The 19,670-nt window shown below is 44.5% G+C and overlaps 1 protein-coding gene across 1 annotated transcript in view; it reads left to right on the plus strand.

The window, feature by feature from the left end:
* LOC147712654 (suppressor of tumorigenicity 7 protein homolog) overlaps positions 1–19,670 on the plus strand; it is a 1,198,755-nt gene that overhangs the window by 379,400 nt on the left and 799,685 nt on the right. Inside the window, exon 10 of the mRNA XM_086923345.1 lies at positions 16,568–16,640. Coding sequence (XP_086779471.1) covers positions 16,568–16,640 — 73 coding nt within the window. The remainder of the gene's footprint in view (positions 1–16,567; positions 16,641–19,670) is intronic.

Here is a 19,670-nt window from a genome sequence, read left to right on the forward strand (position 1 = left end):
GATATTACGATGTTTCCAAAAAATTTCAATATCTACATAGGGTCTATTGTCTTTATGAGCCCACCTTCGTACCGGAGCTTGACCTATTTCCTAGTCATTTTTACTGTGGTCAGTCATCCAAGACAAAACAGGATAAATGTTTTCAACCTTCTTCGGAATCAGAACGTCCTGCTCATATCCATCTCTATTACGAAATGGATTATTATCATTTTCAAAGAATTGAGAATTGCGATCAGAAAGCTTGTGACGATCCTCCCTTCTTCTGAAGTCAGGGGAATAACTTCTCTCATCTCTGTGTCTATTAGAGACACGATCATCTCTCCCCCTGTCTCTCTCATCCTCTCTCACCCTTATGCTTTCACGGCGGGGAGAAACATCACGTTCATAGCGCCGGTCATCACGGCGATCAGCATCCACACGACGCCTCTCATCACCACTGCCATCAGAACCACGATCACAATCATTCTTTCGTACACAACGGGCACCCTCCTTTCGATCTAGACCACGTTTACGAAACATGTCCCATAAGCGATTATTAGGTTCACCGTCAATGTCCTCCCTTTTCACACCATCAGCCAGAAGTGCAAGAAACATATCACGTCTAGAGAATTTATAATCTCCAGCGGTACGACCCTCAGGTCGAGATTGTCTCTCAGGTTTAAACCATTCACCCAACTCACCAAGCTGACGGACAGATTCAAGCACCATAGACAAAGGATTGCCAGTTTGATTGATCAACAAAGTCATCATAACCTGCTTATAAGCAACAGGCGAAGAACGGATAATGCGATTACGCACAGAAGATGTTAAAAGACCATCCAACAATCTGTCAGAAGTACTGAGAAAAATCGCAGTTTTCATCACTTCCTCTTCCAAACGTTGCGACGCGTCGCGCAAAGTGTACCATGGCTTGTCATTGACAGGCCAATCAGATTCAGTAGGGTATTTATGATTACAGCCATCATTCGCTAGTTGGAGCAGACTAATCTGGCCAGCACCGTTATAATTCCGAAAATGATCTTGTACCGTAGAGTCAGAACTCAAAGAGCAAAACCGCAAACAATCACCGGCATCAAGCATGATACCAGCAGCACCCAGTTCATAAAGGCGCACCATCCACGTAAGCAAAGTTTCACCGGGCCGTTGTCGAAATCGTTGTAAAATGTCACTAACCTCCTGTTGAGTAAAATCTTCAATACTATCCAAATGAATACCATTCGGCATACCAGGAGCCTGTTGTAATTTGCGTCGAAACACAGGGTGAGCAGAAACCTCCGGAAGAGCCTCCGAGGAAGCCCGGTCCTTAGATTTAGAGGAACAATCAGGGCGTGATACGTCATCAGAACGGGTAGTGCGACCACGGTCGCCAGAAATGTCGTCTTTAACACAAGAAGCAGAATTACAATCACGTCCGGAGCGGGAAGATTCGCGTTTGTCACCCTCCTCAGCCGAGGAGCCAGAATCATTCGAATCCCAGATATTACCATCCCACTCATCGGGGTTCCAATCCAGTCCGGCTTTCGCCACGACCAGACGCACTTTCCGGGTAGACACACGACCACGACGGTGTCTGTATTTATATTTCGCAATGCGAACTGCAGCCCTTTCGGCTATAGTTTGATAAGTCTCAAGTTTGTCGGCAAGCAATTTATTTTGACACCGCAAAAGAGTATGCGCATTTTGCACTTCAACAAACTTTTCTTCCATATCCACAAAACGCTTTTGCAACTTAACAAACCTCTCATGAAGAACTCTGTAAGCAGTCAGCACAATCCAACCTCTGCGTCCTAAAGTAGGAAGCTCATCACCCTTCACTATCGGAGCTTTTTGCAAACAAGAAACCACATCAGCCGGCTCCGCCATCTCCAAGCAAGAAGTCCAATTCTCACTCAAACCAGTAGAATCAGCCCACTCACGGGCCAAGGCCTCATAAGGCGTTAATTCCCAGCCGGGAATTTCAACAGGCAATTTGAAAGTAGATTTCGATTTTTTCGAAAACATTTTGACACACAAAAAATATATATACAATTATAAACAAAGAAAATACGTACGAGCCGAGCGCAAACCAAAAGATTAAAGCAATACAGCGCACACAGGCTTCGTAAACAGTTCGTGACGCCAGATGTACCGACCGGATTCTCGGACCAGATGGAATCAGCTCCTAGGAGCCCCTCTAACCCAGCCGGAACGTAATCACCTCCCTCCTTAGAACATATTTACAATGGGTATAGATATATGTATGTACATCTCGTACCTAAAGATGGGGAAAATAGCAATAAACATGCGTAGGTTTTCTACAATATCCTATTCACACCAACTAGTCTCACGGCCACTTAGGCCCAGACTAATCTGCCCTGGGGCAGGTCTGATTATATACTTCTCACACACTGATCTCCCTCAGTGCTCACTCGACACGCAATCCGGCGTGTCTACACACACTGGCCTGCAGTCCCTGTGCTCTCATTCACACACGGTCCGCAATCCGGCAGACCTCCACACCGTATCCTTCCGGTGCTCTCATTCACACACAATCTGCAATCCGGCAGACCTACACACCGTATCCTTCCGGTGCTCTCATTAACGCCGTGTACCAACGACGAACACCTTCCTATGGACACTTAGGGAAGAAATCTCTCATTATCTACTCAGGATAAAACTATGATAATAGAAATCAGTATGGCTTTCCAAATTAGAATATGTACCTTCTGCTCCTGACATCAAATGTCCCCTTGCTTCCTTATTGCTCAGTCATCCCTTACCTGATCGGGATTCGCATCCGTTCATGCAAACAATGTCTGACTAGAAGACCAGGTTACCCCGATTGAACAAGAATACAAGGCACATGTCGGTTCACTAAGAACTGGGGTGTTTTATTACAATAAAAATGAACACAATATATATATATTCTGCAAAGAAAAGTAAAAGTTAGAATGCGCGCTTGGTAGGGGAAAGGGCGGAGGTCACCTGGTTAATATGAAGTCGGGGTTCGGCAGTCATCTAGGTTCCCTTCTCGTCTGTGTCTTGGCTCGTCTCGGAATCACACCTCTGCAGTCACGGATACACGTCTGCACCGCTATGCTCGATCTCCTCTGCTTCCCTCCAAGTCACTGGAACCTTGCTCGCTATTAACTACCGTCTCTCTCTCTCTCTCTCTCTCTGTCTCTGTGCGCTCCGCGCTACTTCTCCTTCAGTCTTTCTCAGAGAGTCTCGGTTTCAAAATCTTTCTCGGACTTCAAAATGGCGACTGTCTGCCTTGAAAATAATTAATGGCATAGATGCTAACGGCTAGCTGCCGCCTACAGACTGACTGACTCATTGACTAACACTTTCGCTAATATCAAAACCTGTCCCTTCATGGAAAGTTACGGCCAGTAACCTGCCGCCCACCAAATTCTTGTACCTCCCCGTACCAAGGACACGTTCCCAGCCGGCCGGCCTGAAGTTGTGTCTTCGGAGTGGAGAAAAATACAGTCTTTCGATAAGGGCCAGCCTGAACCGGTTCTCTCCAAGCGAACAACACCTCGAAACTAAAACATTACACTTAACCTAGAAAGCCTCTCAAGCTACCAGGCAGAGGGCAAGATGGAGTCTGTCCCGTTTAAGGCCTACAAGGCCAAAAATACGCATAACTCCATGGAAGATATACTAACACTCTTGCAAAAGGATGGATCATCACTAATACTTATATATCTATCCCCTAGCTTAAGTTTATAAGCCCTGATCTAAAGAAAAGGGTACGAAAATGCACTACTGTGCCTCATGGATAGGTCCTACTTATAGTCCTAATCCCTGTACTATAAGGGCAATAGGCTGGAGTCCTCTTCCATCATCCTCCCTCTAAAGAGGGCCGAAAAAGTCGGTCATTACAGGCTGGTATGCCACCATTGTCTTTGATCTCCACTTTGTAGCAACAAGGCTATTGCCTGCATGGAGGCTCACAGAGAACTGGTTATTTTGCTTACAGGCCGATCTTCGTACCAACTCTCTACCCTTATTAATATTTTAGATGATACAGGTGTGAGTTATGTAATGCTGAACATAAGACATTATTTCTAAACAAGTATTCCAAATTGTACATCCAGCACTTCAGATGCAATAATCTTAGTATTGCTCAAACATTCATCCAAATATACCCCAACAACAAGCACACACTTGAACCAAACTCGAAAAGTCAAGTTGCCATATCCTTTGTCTCATTTTAAAATGGGCCTTTATAACCCAGTTATTTGTATGTTTAAAACTTTATAACTCTGTCAGCTGAACTTTCAAGGTCTCTCCCTATCCGAAGTTATGCCTGGAGTACAGCTTCATCACAACAGTTTAATTCAGCTGTAGCAATATATCTCCGACCTTCATCGCCATTCAGCCGCTCTCACCCTTGTTTCAAATTGCAATCTTACTCTCTTCTTTGTTACTCATCACCTTGCCTCACATCTGACCTTTATAAAACACCAATAAAAACCTGGGTATGCTGACAGTAGGTCTGCCAATGCAAGCAATAAACCAATTAATAGCCAAGAAGCCTCTGTAAAGGTTTACATTGATCCTAATAAATCACTGTGATATAACATGCAATATTCAAGTAGAGTACAACAGTGACCCTATGAAGCCCGGACTGATTCTTACAGCAGCCATTGCGGATTCAGACGCTCACTGATGAGCTCAGGACGTTTCGGCTTTGCTTGAATAGGAGTCAGCGGAGGGCGCAGATTGACCGTCCTTCTGTCCCGGAGATCCCTTTAGACATGTGTGAGGTACTCCTGCATGATGGCAACTGGTCTGTGTTGGCTGGAAGGGGAGAGAAAGGACTCCATATGGTAGGGGATCTGTATGAGGATAACACCCTTCTCCCCTTTACTGCACTGCAGGACAGGTATGAACTTCCCCGTGGGGATTTTCTGCTTCATTCTGCCCTGATCTCGGCCATCCAAAAGGGGGAAGGGTTGTCCGAACCGCAGACTTCTATGGCATGTACTTTATAATGGCGGCAGGGACCTTTAAAGCAGTTACTTGCTTGTATAGGCGTATGACACACGAGGCGCTGACTCTGATGCGGGAGCTGCAGCAGAAATGGGAGGAGGACTTAGGTAAAGAGATACCAGAGAAGGTGTGTACTGAACTGGTGGAAAGGGCATGGAAAAGTACTAGAAATGCCAGTTTCCAGCTGGTGCACTTTTTTATACTGCACAGGGAGTACCTCACCCCGTCAAAAATGAATGCGTACTTTGATATGGATACAGCGAGCTGTCCGGGCTGTAACACGGAGGGCGCAGATTTCCCCCATATGCTGTGGGACTGCCCCCAACTGGGGACGTATTGGGAGAGGCGGTCTCCCTATTGTGTAATATTACTGAAAGGACATTAGAACCTGCTATGGGCCTCTGCTTGCTCCATTGGTTCCCCCACACATCATAGACCAAGATTACTAGCAAATTCTTGGACTTGGTCTTCTTCTGGCCCAAAAAGACATAACAGCGCATTGGAAGCTTAGACGAGGTCACAGCATTCAGAGATGGAGGGCTTACCTCCTTAGATGGGCAGCATGTGAGGGCACAATTAGATTACAGTTGGCTCGTAGAGCGAACAGCAACAGAGCTTTAGAGGTTGCAAGGGCTTGGGAGGCGCTGGTGCTGTTAATGAAAGCCCCAGAGGGGGAATTAGATGTGAACGTTGAGTCAAGTTCCCCAGATGGAACTTCTTGATGTGTATTGCTATATAGCTTTTACACCTAGTTGAGTGTGCCACGCATACAGTTAATTATATCTATTACTGGTGCAGTGGTGTTCCTTGATGTTTATGCACCAAGATCTGTTTAGTGAAAATTATCGTGCCCTATTCTGATGCTGTTACAATAATTGCTCTGGGAGAAACGATGAGATGGCGGAGGGTTAGAAGAGTGGGGGTTTTGGTTGTTTACCTGGATGTCTTTTAGATTGGTGATTCTGATATAGTTCATCTGTTGTCTAGGTCTTATTAGGTCTCATCAGTTTAGGAAAAGGATCACTTGTCCTGTGTAAACCAAGGTCTGCAGGTTGGTAACTGGCTGTCTCCCAATAAAATGACCCTCATACACGTGTTTTTGATTATCTCTTTCTTTCGGTAGCGGTATATGATGTGTCCCCGCTTCTTCAAAACGTGCGTGCGTAATCCTTGGGTCAATTTTTTGTGTGCACCCTCCACCAGGAGGTTTTACCTTTAGTTGAGGCAGTAGTGATCGTGGAAAAGTGATCTAGTGATACGGGAAGTGGTGAATTAATTAAAAATAGTCCGGACAGCCAGTGAATGTAAATTTATTGAGTCTGGATTCGAACTATTCTAAAATTACTAAGTCGTGCTGCTATGGAATCGGTTATGGATTCTGGCGCACTTTATTGGTCTGATAAAATGGTCGACATGTTTCAGCCTTAATTAACAATTAGTCCGTTGGCTTTCTTCAGGACCAGGGAGTGAAATGGTGACAAACAGTGAGAGAATAGGTAAAATTTAACCTGATTCTTCAAGTGGTAGGAGGTCGTAATATACCTGTAAAAGAAGACACACAACAAAACATATGGAGAAAGAACAAAGGGGAAGGAAAGGGTACTTAATTCTGTACAAATTGTACTGATTCAAAATCATTTGATTTTGAAAAAAGAAACTGTAAAATGGCAATACTTAGCGCAGAATCACGTTCATTTCAGGCGTCAACCCAACCATTCTCATGCTGCAACAGCGTGGAGTGATTTTGCTATACTGTAGTGCAGTGCCCTTAGTTTTAAAGTCATTGTGGTTGTCACATTGCTCTTATTTGGTGTTGTGACATGCTTTTTTAACAAAAAAGATTGTGAATTTGGGGTGTTCAAATGCAGGGGAATATATAATTATTGTGAATGAAGGTGGTATTTTCCATTAGGTCTTGGTGTCGTTTTGGCCATAATGGTAAAGAGATCGAAATTTATTTTAAGATGTTCAAAGTACCATGGTACTTGAAATGACCTCTTTAAATTCCCTCCGAAGTGAATCTTCAATTGGATCGAGGTGGTTTTTGTTATATCTAATGTGAGGATATCAGGACGCCGGTTCGGGTTTCAGAATCGTGCCTACCTCTTAGCTTGTAAGTTAATACTTCATCGGGGAAAGGGGGACATGAAGAGGGAGGTTTTACTGTGGGAAATAAGACATGGTCACTGTTAGTTTCGGCGGAGTATACTTGCGCTCTTTGTTCCCGAAGTACAAGGCGCGTCCGTCCCGTACCTTCAGCCTTCGCCTCTCCGCTTGCAGCATGTGCTGTCTCTGCCGCGATTCACCCGGAATTGGTGAAGAGAGTTAGACCGGATGTTTTTAACTCCTACATCATGGAAATGGAGAAGGTCTGGTTGCGTTGTGGCTAGTTATGTAGAAGAAATACTTTCACTGATATTTACGATATATTCGGTAAAATGCGGGAATTTATTTTCAAAATCGTAGACCTCGAGATCTCATGGTAAATTAATCCCTAGTTATTATTGACATTGTTTTATTTCCAAAGTTTGTTGGAAATGGCGATAAATAGTTCGATCTGGGAAACCGGGGGGGGGGGGGCGGGGGGAGTTACCTAAATTATTTTCGGGCATTCAATTATGTCTCGATGGTTTCATCTACAGTATGGAGAGATGGTCAATGATAATGGGAGTTAGTGTGAGGGTCTCTTTGTCAAGTACTTTAGGTGCCTCTATTGGTCTTCCTAAACTCATTTCCTTATTAAGGGATAACCATGGAATAGAATCATTGAGGCCACTGGTGTCTGTTTTGAGTCTATGTACCCAACGCTGTTCTTTTTCTAACAGGATTTTTGCTGCATTTCTGTCTGTGGTTTCTAAGGTCTCCAAAATGACCCACTGCAAATCGTTTACTGTGTGGCCCATTTCTTTATAATGGGTGGACATCTTGGTGGTTGTTCTTTTGCAGTTCACATTGCTGCGATGTTCGTATAGTCGTTGTTTCGCCTTTCGGCAGGTCATGCCTATATATCTCATTTTACATGGACAGGTTATCATATATATGACATGGCTCGTGTTGCAGTTGGTATGTCTTTTTAATTTCCAAATCAGATCAGGGAGTAGTTGTAACTCTTTAGTGGGTTTAGTGGTTCCACAGGCTGAGCAGGTATCGCAAGGGTAATGTCCTGTTACTGGGACAGTGTTCCATATTCCTGGTTGCTCTTTTCTTTTCTTTGGTGGTGGTCTGGTGTGTACTAACAGGTCTTTTAGATTCCTGCTTCTTCTGTTTGCAAAACGAGGTTTTGGCCAATCAAGACTGTTGTTTGTGATTATTTTCCAGTTTTTGTTGATTATCTTCTTGACCTTGTTTGTGACTGGGCTGTAAGTGGTGACACATGTGGTCCTATTATCCTGTGTCCGTGGACTAGAAAATCTAGTGTTTTGTTATTGGCAGTGTATGTAAATTTCAAACATACGCAGTAAACGATTTGCAGTGGGTCATTTTGGAGACCTTAGAAACAAAAATCCTGTTCGAAAAAGAACAGCGTTGGGTACATAGACTCAAAACAGACACCAGTGGCCTCAATGATTCTATTCCATGGTTATCCCTTAATAAGTAAATGAGTTTAGGAAGACCAATAGAGGCACCTAAAGTACTTGACAAAGAGACCCTACACACTAACTCCCATTATCATTGACCATCTCTCCATACTGTAGATGAAACCATCGAGACATAATTGAATGCCCGAAAATAATTTAGGAAACCACCCCCCCCCCCCCCCCCCCCCCCCCGGTTTCCCAGATCGAACTATTTATCGCCATTTCCAACAAACTTTGGAAATAAAACAATGTCAATAATAACTAGGAATTAATTTACCATGAGACCTCGAGGTCTACGGTTTTGAAAATAAATTCCCGCATTTTACCGAATATATCGTAAATATCAGTGAAAGTATTTCTTTTACATAACTAGCCACAACGCAACCAGACCTTCTCCATTTCCATGATGTAGGAGTTAAAAACATCCAGTCTAACTCTCTTCACCAATTCCGGGTGAATCGCGGCAGAGACAGCACATGCTGCAAGCGGAGAGGCGAAGGCTGAAGGTACGGGACGGACGCGCCTTGTACTTCGGGAACAAAGAGCGCAAGTATACTCCACCGAAACTAACAGTGACCATGTCTTATTTCCCACAGCAAAACCTCCCTCTTCATGTCCCCCTTTCCCCGATGAAGTATTAACTTACAAGCTAAGAGGTAGGCACGATTCTGATACCCGAACCGGGGTCCTGATATCCTCACATTAGATATAACAAAAACCACCTCGATCCAATTGAAGATTCACTTCGGAGGGAATTTAAAGAGGTCATTTCAAGTACCATGGTACTTTGAACATCTTAAAATAAATTTCGATCTCTTTACCATTATGGCCAAAACGACACCAAGACCTAATGGAAAATACCACCTTCATTCACAATAATTATATATTCCCCTGCATTTGAACACCCCAAATTCACAATCTTTTTTGTTAAAAAAGCATGTCACAACACCAATTAAGAGCAATGTGACAACCACAATGACTTTAAAACTAAGGGCACTGCACTACAGTATAGCAAAATCACTCCACGCTGTTACAGCATGAGAATGGTTGGGTTGACGCCTGAAATGAACGTGATTCTGCGCTAAGTATTGCCATTTTACAGTTTCTTTTTTCAAAATCAAATGATTTTGAATCAGTACAATTTGTACAGAATTAAGTACCTTTTCCTTCCCCTTTGTTCTTTCTCCATATGTTTTGTTGTGTGTCTTCTTTTACAGGTATATTACGACCTCCTACCACTTGAAGAATCAGGTTAAATTTTACCTATTCTCTCACTGTTTGTCACCATTTCACTCCCTGGTCCTGAAGAAAGCCAACGGACTAATTGTCAATTAAGGCTGAAACATGTCGACCATTTTATCAGACCACTAAAGTGCACCAGAATCCATAACCGATTCCATAGCAGCACGACTTGCTAATTTTAGAATAGTTCGAATCCAGACTCAATAAATTTACATTCACTGGCTTTTCGGACTATTTTTAATGAATTCACCACTTCCCGTATCACTAGATCACTTTTCCATGATCACTACTGCCTCAACTAAAGGTAAAGCCTCCTGGTGGAGGGTGCACACAAAAAATTGACCCAAGGATTACGCACGCACGTGTTAAAAGAAGCGGGGACACATCATATACCGCTACCGAAAGAAAGAGATAATCAAAAACACGTGCATGAGGGTCATTTTATTGGGAGACACCCAGTTACCAACCTGCAGACCTTGGTTTACGCAGGACAAGTGATCCTTTCCCCAAACTGATGAGAAATAATTCAATAGGAGACTGAAAGGATCTAATCTCTTACTTCCCCCCCCCCCCCACCCCCCCATATTGATTATCTAGGTCTTATTAGGGACAAACAGCTGGCAGGGGAAAAATCGAAGCAGCTGGGCCACGCATGAAGTGGGTCTCAGTGATATGGATATCCGTCGATGGCTACTTGGTCCTGGTGCAGCGAGAATCAGGACTAGACTCCCACTGTTGGTGCAGGGCTTCGGGTACTCTGGGCGATGGTGCTGCATGCCTCCGGTTGGTCTTAGTGTCTTCACACTCGGTGGGGAGACAGATCTGACCTTTCAAAGTTCGAGTACCTTCTCCTAGTCGTCTGGGACTTCGGTCGGGCCGCGGAGCTTTAAGGCGGTGGACCGGACTCTGCTTGTTGGGGACTATGGACTGCAGAGGAGTAGCTCCTGTACTCCAAGGGAGACTGTCAGTGATGTTCAAACTGCTGGCAGGCTACCCAAGGCTTTGGTAGTTCTCCAGCTCATCGTGATTGTCGAAAGAGGGCTGAGGTCTGCATGGCTTTGTGCCAGTCATCTGTTGCAGTTCTCGCCATGCAGTGACGCTTCCTCATCCTTCTTTAGTTGATCCTTCGATTCCGAGTTCAGGTGTGCCACCTAAATACTCAATTTCGGGACGTTTATGGGGAGTGACAGGTAGTAGCCACTAGACTACCTACTCTTAGGCTGTCTACACCCTCTTTATGTCCACTTCCAGTAGAAGTGGATATAATTCTGACCCTAGAATGCTAATTCAGTCCAAAACAACTTGGAAGAATCTGAAAAGTGAGGTCCACATCAGCGGGCCTGCCCTAAGGGTGCTGCTTGCTGAATGTGGGCACACCTCCGAGTCTTACTAATGTTCCCGCCTGTTTTGCTGCCAAAAAGTGGGGTCGGGACAGGGTAGTGGGCACCTCCACTATTTGGAGAGGCCTAGGGTCGCATAATCGAGGCGGCAGTGCCTTGGAAGCTTCCTGACCTACAATGCCCATCCTGCTTGGAGTAGGTGTGAACACCTCTGCCCAGAGTAGGCTTTGTTCCTTACCTGCAAGAGCGAAGGCTCTCCCCTCAGGAAATCAGAAACCTGTTTGTGTTTGCTGGCTGATTGAGACCAGTCGGTCAACACACAGGGGCACCTCTAAGATGTACTATGGGTGCATTTATTTTTAAACCCAACACTGGCATTGGCGTGGGTTTAGTAAGAGGAGGTGCTTGGTAGCAAACACCTTGGGGTACTCGTAATGACGAGTGTCCAGCCTCTTTACTCGTTATAGCTCCCCAGGGCACTTGTAATTTTTAAGGCTCTGCCTAGATATCAAAAGGACATATCAAGTCTTGCATATATTCCCACATATGGGGTATAATGCACCCTGCCTTGGGGCTGTGAGACCTGCTGTCGGAGTGACTTACCTATGCCACATGCAATGTTTTGCTGGCATGGCACACTAGGGTGTGTGCCATGCAGACTCTTCGGTTTTCACTGCACCAAGATGTCACATTTTGTGCTACAGCCCTTAGTGGCCTTCTTTAGGTCCAATGCCCTTGGTACCAGAGATACCATTTAGAAGGGACTTGCATGGGGCTTAAAGGAGTGCCAATTGGGAAACAATGATACAGTTTAGGAAAAGAATACTGGTGCTGGGGACCTGGTTAGCAGCGACCCAGCACTGTTTCAGTCAAGGTCGCACCAGATACCAGGCAAAAAGTGGGTGGACAACCATGTCAAAAGGGGCACTTAACTACAGTAAACAAACTGGTCTTTAACCCCTTCGGTGCTCAGGACGGCCCCTGGCCGTCCGACGTCACGGTGACAGTGTGCTGGGGACGGCCGGGGGCCGTCTAAAACACGCCCACTCATTAATTCTCCCGCAAAGAGGAAAAAATCTTGCGACCCAGAAGGGGTAAAGAGAGCAGGACAGTAAGGATGCAAGCCAGGTCTACCCCCTGTTTCTGTACCCCCAGCCAGATGGGAGCCCCAGGAATGGATTATGCAGGTGGTCTGGAAGGGGAGTGTTAAGGTAAATGAGCCACACCAGTAGGTTGGCTTAGGCAGATTCGAACACCAAGAAAGAATATCTCCATTTTGAATTTCAAAGGACAGTGCTTTGTGGGACAAGAATATGCCACACTTTGGAGGAAGCCGTCATAGTTTTAGATGCCACCTTGTACCCCATTGGTGAGGTGTGCCCCTGCTTGTCACCCCAGAACACTGTATAAATATGGTAGAACTGCATAGCCACTCAGATCCCCTACCTGAAGCTATAAGGAGAAGGACTGCCCTGCTGGGACCCTGGCATGTACCGAGAGGACTTCACTTTGAATGACTATCCCTGCTGCACACTAAGGAACTACAATCCTTAGGACTTTGCCTTGCTTCAAAAAGAGAAGGCGTGGACTCCCTGGAAGCAACAGTTTAAAAGAACTCCACCTGCATTATCTCCAACAAGAAGAACCCGGCTGACCACTTTCAGCTGGACTTGCCAGGTGCATTGTGGGAATTGTAGTCCCAACTTCATAGGAGATACTCAGAGACTCTGGAACCTTGGATTTTTTTGTGTGGACACTTTGAACCCCCAAAGAAACGTCATGAAGCACCTCCTGAAGTTTGGGGAACTTTTGAGAACTTTTAGGAAAAAGCTCCACAAAGTGACCGATCCAACATCAAGCCCACTACGTTGAACTGTGACACAGCCAGGATTTCAGGTTCGTCCCCCTGAAAGCTCCGCAGCTCAAGAATTTAAGCAGTTGACTGGGGCTTCTGCTTAACCAAGCCAACGGAGCCGCTGCGTATCCAGGCTGCTGGAGAGGCCCGCTCGCCGTCGAGAGAATATCCTCCAGAAAAGTTTCTAAGGGCGAAGGTAAAGTTTTGGCAGTGGCCTCCTGCTTACTGTATCCGAACAGGGCTCTATCGCGGTCAGCCTCAAACTTTGACTTTATCAAGTCCGACCAGATGTCCCAATTTGGCGCTTTTCTTTTTTTAAGCACTAGAAAGTGTTTATTCTTTAATAATTCATAGCACTGGTTCCTTACATTGTATTCTTGTCATTTTGGTGTCATTTTAAAAATACAAATATTTCGTATTTTTATAAATTGGAGTTGGATTTTTATTGTGTGTCTTACTTTTTTTAATGTATTGGTGTTTTAAATGCTTTAGACGCCTGTCTCCTAAGTTGAGCCTGCCTGCTCGTTTCCAGCTACCCAGGGTTGAGCAGGGGAATGGGTTATTGAGACCTTGTCTGGGCCCTATATTGTGTTGGTGGCCTTATTGCTGTTATGTAATGTTAAAAGCACACTTACACCAAACGGTTTCATGGCGCTAGAGTCCAGGGAGCGATACTGCTGAGAGAGGATTAGTCATATGCCTGACGGAACAGCCAGGTATTTAGCTGTTTTCTAAACTGTGCGTAAGAGGTCAGTCATCCGATCGCTATAGGAAGAGAATTCCATGATTGAGGGGCCAAGACCGCAAACCTTAGTCCTCCCTGTTTCTTCTGTTTAGGGAACGGGATGACCAACAAATTCAAATGTGAAGACCTAAGGTATCGGGAGGGAACATAGCGCTGAATCTGAGAGGATACAAAAGCTGGGCTGTTACTTATAGAGTTTTAAAGGTGATACACCCCAGCTTGAATGCCGAGCGTTTGGCAACTGGGAGCCAGTGTAGACTTCCCATTAATGGCTTAACATGGTGCCATTTGGGCAGGTGATGGATTAATCTGGCCGCTTGATTTTGCACCAACTGTAGGCGTTTTAGTTGATATGCTGGGACACCTGCGTAAAGTGCGTTGGCATAGGCAATGCGGGAGATTACCAGCATCAAGATGAACTGGATTAGTGCTTCGATAGTCAGAAATCTACTAATCTAAGTAGTTGTTGCATACTTACCCCCTACTAACAAACCTTCTAAACATCCGTTATTGCAGGGGAAGTACTGCATTGGTACTATGTTGAAACTGCCTCTAGACATCACAAAGAACCTTTCATGTACAGCGACATAACATCACACTTGTGTGCCACACACCGCTAACAGTGGGACAACTGAAAAATGTGCCTTGTTTGGAAGTTTGGTACAGATTGGAGGCTTTTTAATGGGTTGTAGAATTCCAAATTGGTAGCATTCCACATCAGGTTAAACCCGTACAAAATGCCAGCTGCCGAATGAGGATGTTGACTCTCTAGATGGACAGCCTTCAGTGGTGTGAATGTCTCCTAAAAGAGGCACAACAGTTGCAAATTCTCTTTTTCTGGAATAGACTGTATGGCCTTGTACTCAGAATAAAAAATAAATGATAAAAGTAACAAAAATGTATGAAAACATTATGACTGTAATACCTAATAAAAGCTATCAAACATAAAGTAGTTTTTGATTTGCGATGATGTGTTAAACATAAGTGGGGGGTTATTTGCAACATTTGAAATCATTGATAGGACTCTTTCTGAAGTATGCTTAGTAATGAAATGAGAACTTTGTATTGGTCTGTCAAACTTCCTCTCAAAACACAAAAACAAGCTGTGGGGTTCTGGAAAAAAACAATCTATATGCCTATAGTTAGACCTATAATAGTTCATCTAATTAGGTCTGAAGATTATCTTTATCACCTCCCCCCAAGGTGGCATGTTTCATCATCTGGTCATGCTCTATTTTGGGTGAGGTGTGCAAACCCCAATCGCTACATCAGGAGCTCTTTTTTGGGGCTTTTTCCCATTTTTTATGTGCAGTGGTGAAAAGACCACTGCTTTAAACCTCTTGAGACATGTTAGGAGTGTAATTTCTGACTGGGCGATACAGCATTAAAATGACCTATGACCTATGAATAACCTGTGGAATATTTTTATTATTAATTAATTGTATTCATGGTACGATTAAAAAGCAGTACAGGTTATGGACTAGTGGGACATAAGTATCACATAAATCGAGCACAGTGGTCCACATGAATCTTGCCTTGCCTTGTAGCCCTATCAGGTCATAGGCATAAATCAGGACCTAATCGAAATAGATTGAGCGCCTAATCATATAACTAACAGTAAAAACAAATAGAGGCTTGGGTCCTATCACTACCTGGCCTGGACCACTCTATTTCTCAGAAACAAACAAATGACCAGATAGGTATATTCAGCAATTATTAAACGGCACCTAGACAAAAAATTCAAAGTGCATGTGATTTATTTCACATTAATTTAAACGTTTTTCAGATTTTTTTGAAAAGACGTTTCATCATGTCGTGGAAAGAGACATCAAATTTCCAGTGTGGCACATTTTACAGAAACCTATACTACAAACAAGTTCGAAAAAAAGCTCAGACAGAATCAAACCGTTAACAAATGATCAAATACAATGCGTGGACACCGTTCACATTAACACTGCCCTACTTCAAATTCAGAGGACACCAGTACTTGTGTGAAACATACAAGACAGGCGGAATTATCAACGTTCAAAAGTTCCTGCCGGAATACTGAGCTGAACATAGCCTGATGTTCTGCGGTGTCATTACACCTATGGGGATAATTTCTTTGTCCTGTTCCCATATATGCCCCAATGCATTAGTTGACTTCAGCCCCAATGCCAACGCGTTTCAAACCCTGCTCCGTTCTAGGGTTCTCCTCAGGACGTGGACTGGAGGGTGTTTTAACTCGTGTTACAGCGCTGCTCCATGAGAAGTCTGAAGTCATGTCATAAATCAAGCTTCAATGAATGTTCAGCGTGAGAGATTAGCAATTCTGTAACAAACTCTCGTCCTCGGTGGACTGCAGTGATTTTAGTTTTCTTTTTCTGCTCGGTTCGAAAGGGGTCCGGATGCTCGGGAGCTCCCATTATTCAGCATGTCTTCCAAGGACCGTGGCTGCTATAACTAGACACAAATCAGACTCTCAATCAGCAGTGCGAGTACCAGTATTAAAATCTGAAAGTTAAAGTTCGTAATGGAACGTACTTCTTTTCTAATAAAATTTCTTTGGAACCTATCCTCATTTGTTCAGGGCCCTGTGGCTTGCGGGGACTGTGTCATGCAATCACCTGGAGACCACACCGACTTATGTACCTATCACTGGCAGTCCACTCTCCCTGAGCCATGCCACAACTTGTTTTTGTGTACTCCTCTTGTAGTAACCATGGGTAGTTTGAGAAATTCTTTTTGTTATGTTACATCCCAGATGTGAAATGGGCAAAGCTTTTACTATTTGTTATATTGATGTAATTTAGGATTCCTAAATAGTGTGCCTTGATTTATGTTGCAGATATCAGCCTTCCAAAATCTGCAGCAATTTGTTACACAGCAGCACTGCTGAAAGCCAGGGCTGTTTCAGATAGGTGAGTAACACGGCAACATGGCTTCTATGTCTGAAATCAACATTTCCCAGTTATAGATTTATTTGTGTTTCTACTCTCAGGTTTGTAAGAGTTTGTTGCACAATTTCAGCTTGGTGGTAATCTTTGTGGTTAAGAAGTATGAATGAATGAATGAATAAATGATATTTATTGTAGGTTACTGAAAACCATTACATAAAACCAGAAATACAAAAGTCATCACTATACAAAAGTTAAAATCAAGAAAATTTCTAAAATCGACTTAAATGGTTACTCCAAGAATGAGGAGATGCTAGGGAAAAGGTTCATGGGCCGGCAAAAGACTCTGTGATCCGACCAGTAGAAGACATCAGCATTGCCCGTGCTTGGAAGATGAACTTTCCGAAAGCGGCCATGTGCATTACCATGGACAGGGTGTAAAGGTGAAAAATCCCATCCTTTGCAGAGCGTAACCCAGAATGTTTAAGTGGTGGCCCAAGATAAAGACTGCGGGGCAACCGCAGGGCAGGGCAGGGCAACAGAAGAAAAGATGTGCCTATGACTCCCGTTTATAGCTGCAGAGCCTGCATTCCTGTGCTCCTAGGCTGGCCTTGCCACACAGGTATAGTTCTTTATGGGGCAATGGGTGTAATCTATAGGCCAAGATCTTATGGAGGGCTGCCCTGCCCTCTGCCTGCGAGAGATGCTGTTTAGGAGTGTGCAAGATGTGCGGGAAACACAGGGTCTCATGCAGGTCTTTTCTTCTCCTCAGGGACTCCAGATCCAGTTCCCGTGACCGCGCACGCACTTGTTTTTTAATCACGTTTTTGATGGCAGAATAGGTAACATATTCAGGATTCCAGGAGTCCATGGCGAGGTTAAGATGGGCCTCAGCCACTTCGAGGGTGGCCGACCAAGGGTTCCCTGGCTCTCTGAAAATGCATTTCAGGACTGCCTTCAGTGTGTTCTCTTGTGCCGCCGTTGTTAGAAAATAGTATTTGCTTAAGGCGGCGAGCTCTTCCATGTTTTGCTGGTTGAGTGAGAACTCCAGTCGAACGAGGATGTTTCTGGTGCAGCTTGGCAGGTGAAAAAGTCTCTTACATGCCCTGCAATGAATTTTTTCTAATTCATGGCTCAGTCTGCCCGGGAATGCCTGGAGGGCATAGTTGAGTGCCGGCATAAGCTTGGCTTTAAGCACTCTACTGATGGCCGTAGTAGTTGGGCTGTGTAGGGAGGCTTGCAGCTTGCAGATGGCATAGGTGATGGATTTACCTTTGGCCTGGATTGACTTCAGATGGGCACTTGAGAGCCCCGACTCCTGAAAACAAATGCCCAAGTAGATGTAGCGCTGTGTGCTTTCCAGCAAAAGGTTGCCTAGCCTCCATTTCAAAGATTTTTTCCTTGGGTAATGCCCAAATATAATGACCTTTGATTTTGTTCGATTAGCTACAAGCCTGTTTTTGTCATTGTATACGGCAAGTGCAGTCAGCAGCTTTTGCAGCCCCATTCTCGTATGGTCCAAAAGGACCAGGTCATCAGCATATTGCATAAAGTATATTTTGCGCCCGCCAATCTTTGGAGTGGCCAGGGCGGCGCCAGTCAAGGCCCTCTCCATGTCCGCTGTGTATAAGTTGAATAATAATGGGGCTAGCACACACCCTTGTTTTAGGCCTCTATCTGTGTGAATCTTAGCAGAAGCATGGTCCCTTGAGAGTTTGATGCGCACCCAAGTTTTTTGATACAGGGACTGTATTGCTCTTAGCAGCCCCGGGTTGATGTTCCATTGGACCAGCTTATTCCAAAGAATTGCACGGTCGACCCCATCAAACCCCGCCGAGTAGTCAATAAAGCAGGCGAAGAGGGGAAGACTTTTGCCTGACCGTGCACGATGCGCCAGGAAAGAGAGAGCGATGATGTTATCAACAGTGGCTGACCCAGGTCTGAATCCAGTTTGGCAGAATGGAAGGATGCCAGCTGCACTTGACCAGTCTGCGAGGTCCCTCAGGATGGCGCTAGCATAAGCTTTACCCTCAATATTCAACAAGGCAATAATGCGATAATTGGCGGGTTCCGATTTTGGGCTTTTTTTGTGAATAGGCTGTAAAAGCGAGCCTCTCCACGAATCTGGAACTTCCCCCAGGAGCCAACATTCGGAGTACAGATGGGTCAGATTTTTGGTCCAAAAGTCAATATTTGCCTTAAATAAGTGCCCAGGAAGACCATTAGGGCCCGGAGCGGCGTTTTGTCTAATGTTTTTTAAAATTTTGGAGACCAACGATTTTCCCGGTGGGGCCGTCATCTCGATGGTATGATCAAGGTACTCTCCAGGAATGGGTGTAACATTTTGCATATTTACGGAGCCATCATTAGTATATAATGCCTTAACATGGGCGAACCAAACAGAGGCTTAAAGGGCATTTTCTCTGTGGTTTGGGCCTCGTCCCATGTTGCATATATAGTTCCAAAACTCCTGTGATTTTCCCGGGCTCAGTAAATCAAATCTAATTAACCATTGTGCTTCACAGTGAGCACGTTTTGCGGGCCCACACATTTTTTGTGTGACTTTTTTTTAGCTTCTTGTAATTGCTTCTTGTTTTGTTTTGTCCCGCTTTTATGGAACTGTTTACTTTCCTTGTTTAGTGTTTTGGCACTTGTTTTGATTTCTGTGTTAAAACCATATTTAGGGGGAGGACACCTGTGCGACACACTGTTCTGCTTCCCACGAAGGATCACCACCAGGGTCTCTGATATGGCATTCCAGCTTTCTATTGCGCCATTTTTCTGTACACTCGGTGGCCAGCCTGTCCACTGATTTGCCCAGCTATTGAATTTGGTTATGATGGTTTGTTCCCATTTAATCCTTCTGGGCATCTTTATTAATTCTTCTCCATCGGCTACTCCGATGTATTCAAGTTTGTGGTGTTGGTCTACGATGAGGTTCAAGGTGATGGTTAAGGCAGCATGATCGCTGTCACTAGGCGGATGGACTGTAAAATTTGACATCAAGAGTTGGAGTTTGCCGCTTAATATTATATAATCAATCGTGGTTTTGTT

This window comes from Lissotriton vulgaris, chromosome 5 (genome assembly GCF_964263255.1).
Source record: "Lissotriton vulgaris chromosome 5, aLisVul1.2, whole genome shotgun sequence".
NCBI classification, from domain to species: domain Eukaryota; kingdom Metazoa; phylum Chordata; class Amphibia; order Caudata; family Salamandridae; genus Lissotriton; species Lissotriton vulgaris.